General features: G+C 41.0%; 1 protein-coding gene across 1 annotated transcript in view; it reads right to left on the bottom strand.

Moving 5' to 3' along the window:
• ABCA4 (ATP-binding cassette, sub-family A (ABC1), member 4) overlaps positions 1-3,893 on the bottom strand; it is a 76,135-nt gene that overhangs the window by 35,260 nt on the left and 36,982 nt on the right. Inside the window, exon 17 of the mRNA XM_009333867.1 lies at positions 2,425-2,523. Coding sequence (XP_009332142.1) covers positions 2,425-2,523 — 99 coding nt within the window. The remainder of the gene's footprint in view (positions 1-2,424; positions 2,524-3,893) is intronic.

Genomic DNA, 3,893 nt, shown 5'->3' with positions numbered 1-3,893 from the left:
TCCTGGAGATGGCTGAACACCTGCCTGCCCATGGGAAGTGGTGAACGAATTCCTTGTTTTGCTTTGCTTGCGTGCACGGCTGTTGCTTTGCCTATTAAACTGTCTTTATCTCAACCCACGAGTTCTGTCACTTTTACTCTTCTGATTCTCTCCCCCATCCCACCAGGGGGGAGTGAGTGAGTGGCTGTGTGGTGCTTAGTTGCTGGCTGGGGTTAAAGTATGACACCCAGACACAGTATTATGCATTTACTTTTGTTGAATTCCATGAGGTTCCTATAAAGACATTTTTCCACTGTTCCCTCCAATTTGGTATCTTCCACAAACTTGCTTATGGTGCCCTCTATCCCATCACTCAGGCTGTTAATAAAGTCATTAAACAGTATTCAGTCCAGTGTCAGTTCCTGTCAGACCCCTGCCACTAATAACCGGTCCCCAGTTATGCTTTGTACTGCTGATCACAATCCTTCGGGTCCAACAGTTCAGTCAATTTTCAACCCACTTCAGTGTCCACTCAAGCAGCCTGTATCTCATCAATTTGGCTATCAGAATACTATGTGAGTCCATGCTAAAGCCCTTGTTAAAGTCAAGTTAAACGGCATCCACTGCTCTCCCTTTGTCCACTGATCCAGTCATCACACAAGAAAATCAAACTGGTTAGGCAAGATTTGCTCTTGGTAAATCCTGTACATTATTTCCTTTCACCTTGTCCTTCATGTTCTTGGGAATGGCTTCCAGAAGGATCTAGCTCTTAATCTTACCAGGGACTGACAAGCATCGGCAGAACTAGGATGAGGGCTATGGAAGGGACTGCAAGATTGCCCCATTTTTTCTCAACAGTGAGCTGTTAGATCAGCTCAGCTATCCGATGTAACGTCACCTACAAAATAAACTCTAGGCTTCACTTAAGCAAAATATTTTATCTAAGTAATCTAAAAAATGCTATTAAAACCTCATAAAATAAAAAGACCTGGCAATAAAATAGTAGCCATAAACTTTTCTGTTGCTGACCTACCTGAGCAACTGAATATTTTGGGGCTTTCAAGCCTTCTCAGAACCTTTAGTTTGGGTACTAAGAAATCATGAGTCTGCCTTGTATTGGAAAAATATTAAAGAACGCACAGAACTTATGAGGCATTAAGATAACCAGAAAATGGATTTCACTTCTACTAAATTTAGGCTTAAACTAAATAAACAGAAAATGTTAAAATCCTTTAAGTAACTGTGCTCTAAATTTGAGATATTCAAAGGAGCTCTGGTGCAGGATATGCCCAAATTCCACAGAAAGTCAGTGATATGTAGTGGCTGACATCTTATCTGGGTCTTTGGAAATTTTCCATTCATCTATACACATGCTCCAAGTCCTCCTTTGGCTCTTTCCTCCTCCTTCCTATACAGTCAAATTCTAATCTGGTGGGCAGCATTTGCAAAGGCGAAGCAGGTAACAGACTCCTTAATATCTAGACAAGCCTCTACCATTCTGAATACCCGCACAGCAAGTCTAAAGGAAAACCTGTTCATTCCCTCAGAATGCACCAGAAGGCAAAGCCTCTTCAAAAAACCCGATGTTATAACCTCCTCTTTTCCGATCAAAACATGTGAGCAGTGGATGTATTATCAGCATGTTCACAGAAAGGATTAACTCCCTTCTAGTTTATAGGTTATCACCCTGAGATGAGACTGCCTTGTCAGCAGTCTGAGTTGATGAAGGGTAAGGATGGTAAGGAGAAGACTGAAGAAATTATTTCTTCATCTGTCATTTTGATTGGTTTCACTGTTACCTTGTAACTTTAAGACAGATTTCAAAACACCACCTTCAGCAAGCCTCTATTCCAGACATTAATCATCATTCTGCATTAATTCCTATTTAAATACAATCACCCACATGTTGTTCTTAACTACTCCAGTATCAAAGCACAGAAGAAAATCTGCAGAAGTGACTTGAATGACTTTTGTACTCATTCAAGTTGGTCCAAGGGTGGCATCAATTTTGATCTTGCTTACAAACCCCGAAGTAAACACACTTAAATTAGTGTCAAACTAGACAGAAAAGAATCAGGTTTAGAAAGATGGGGGAGCCTCAGTGTAAATAAGATCATTGTATTTCATTTTGACTCATTTCACAAATGCTGTATTGGGCAATAAGAACTCCTTGAATGTCTCAAAAGGTGTTGGTTAGAGAGTGGGGGTTTGATGTTGCTTCTTAACCCATGCTTTAAAGGCTCTCAGATGGAACGGTGACTCACCTCTAATAACTCTAATAATAGCAGGCTGCTCCAAGTTCAAAGGCACCTGCTGAGATTCCCAGTGTATGCCTGTCTCTAATCTTTGCAGCAGCTCAGGTAATGGAAATGTTACGCAGTCACCTCTAAGCGGATCAGTGGTTTTGAAGTTATTTCTAAACACCAAAGTTTTCAAAGAACTCACCATCAGCAGTTGCTGTTTTCTCAGCTTTTGGGTTTCTAGAGCCAAGCCAGTAAGATTCCTGCACAGGGAAATACCAAGGCTGTGGTAGCCCGTAGTCCCCTAAAACAAAAATAAGTAAGTAAAGTGCACTTCATAAACACATTCCTCAGTGGGCACAAATTGATCTAGGCAAAGTCTGAGCTATAATTATAAACACTTGCAGTCCTAGTGTTGCATATCAGAAGGTCAAACCAACCACCAAGCACCTGACAGAACAGATTTTCTTTGCATATATTTTTTTTCTTTTGGACAGGATTAAAATATTCAGAAAATAGGTGATCTGATTTGCCTTACCTTTTCTTAAGTAGAATGTGGTTTAATTATAGAATGAAGCTACTCCCTACATGGGGACAATTTGAATCCTCATCAACCAGGCAGCAGCTGCCAAGGAACATCCTGATTGCTTAAGATGGGATCCCAGCCTCACTCAGGGATTTTCTTTTAAGGCCCTCTTAATACTTGAGGGTTGACATGAGTGAAAAGCTTATTATATTTACACTTATTACCCTGGGCCTGAATTCACAACTGGCAATGAGAAAAGAGACTCTGGCTGTTATTTCAGCACACACCCTTGCAGGAAAAGTGACAACAGAGTAATCCTTTTCTTAAGCAGCAATGGGCTTTTTTGGTCACAGGTTAATTCTGCTTTGAAAAGAGAAAGTACAATAACATTATCAGTTCTTGCCAGGCCAGACCAGAGCTAGGTGCAAGTCGACACTGCTTTCCTGGATTGTATTGATTTATACAATGCAGGGATTTGGGCTGCTATGTTTAAAACTGACATCCTTGTGAACCCAGATGTTATTGGCCTCATGCTACTTATTCAAAATAAGCAAAGGGAATTTGTGATGCTCACTGAAAGATGGACAGTTTTTCTATATTGAAAAGCACTGTTCACGAAAGTGCCTGCTTATTTCTGACTTACCAAAAATACCCTGTATGTCAGGCAACCACTTGTACTCCCATTAATGCACACAAACGCTCTGTCTGCATCCATAAGCAGTTTGCCTTGCACTTGTTATGGACTGGATTATACCCCTTTGAAACTGGTGGCTAAAACAACTGCTTCTCATTCAGGATGAATGCAAAAACCAAGTGAACTCTGTTATGGAGCAGAATGCTCAAATAGCCAAAGGACCAGTGTGCCAACGGGTGGTTGGCTGCAGAGAAAACTTGAGCAGGAGCTGAACCATATGGTTCAAAGGATTATCCAGGGAACTCACATAGTAAGCTCAAAGACTACAGCATTGATTTGGTAGGTCTGCATGTGTGTGACAGAGAACTGCTATGAGAAATTCCACAGAAACAGAGGAGCAGAAAGCCAAGGAGATATATTGGGAGGAACCGAAGCTAACGAATAGAAGCCCTGAGAGGCATTACTTTTGTGTAAAGTGCTGGCTGAAAAAAACCAACTTGGATCTATGAGCAAA

This window comes from Pygoscelis adeliae, unplaced genomic scaffold, assembly GCF_000699105.1.
Source record: "Pygoscelis adeliae isolate BGI_AS28 unplaced genomic scaffold, ASM69910v1 Scaffold10, whole genome shotgun sequence".
In the NCBI taxonomy this organism is placed as follows: domain Eukaryota; kingdom Metazoa; phylum Chordata; class Aves; order Sphenisciformes; family Spheniscidae; genus Pygoscelis; species Pygoscelis adeliae.
Note: the sequence above shows the minus strand (reverse complement) of the source record. Positions and strands in the feature narration are given on the sequence as shown.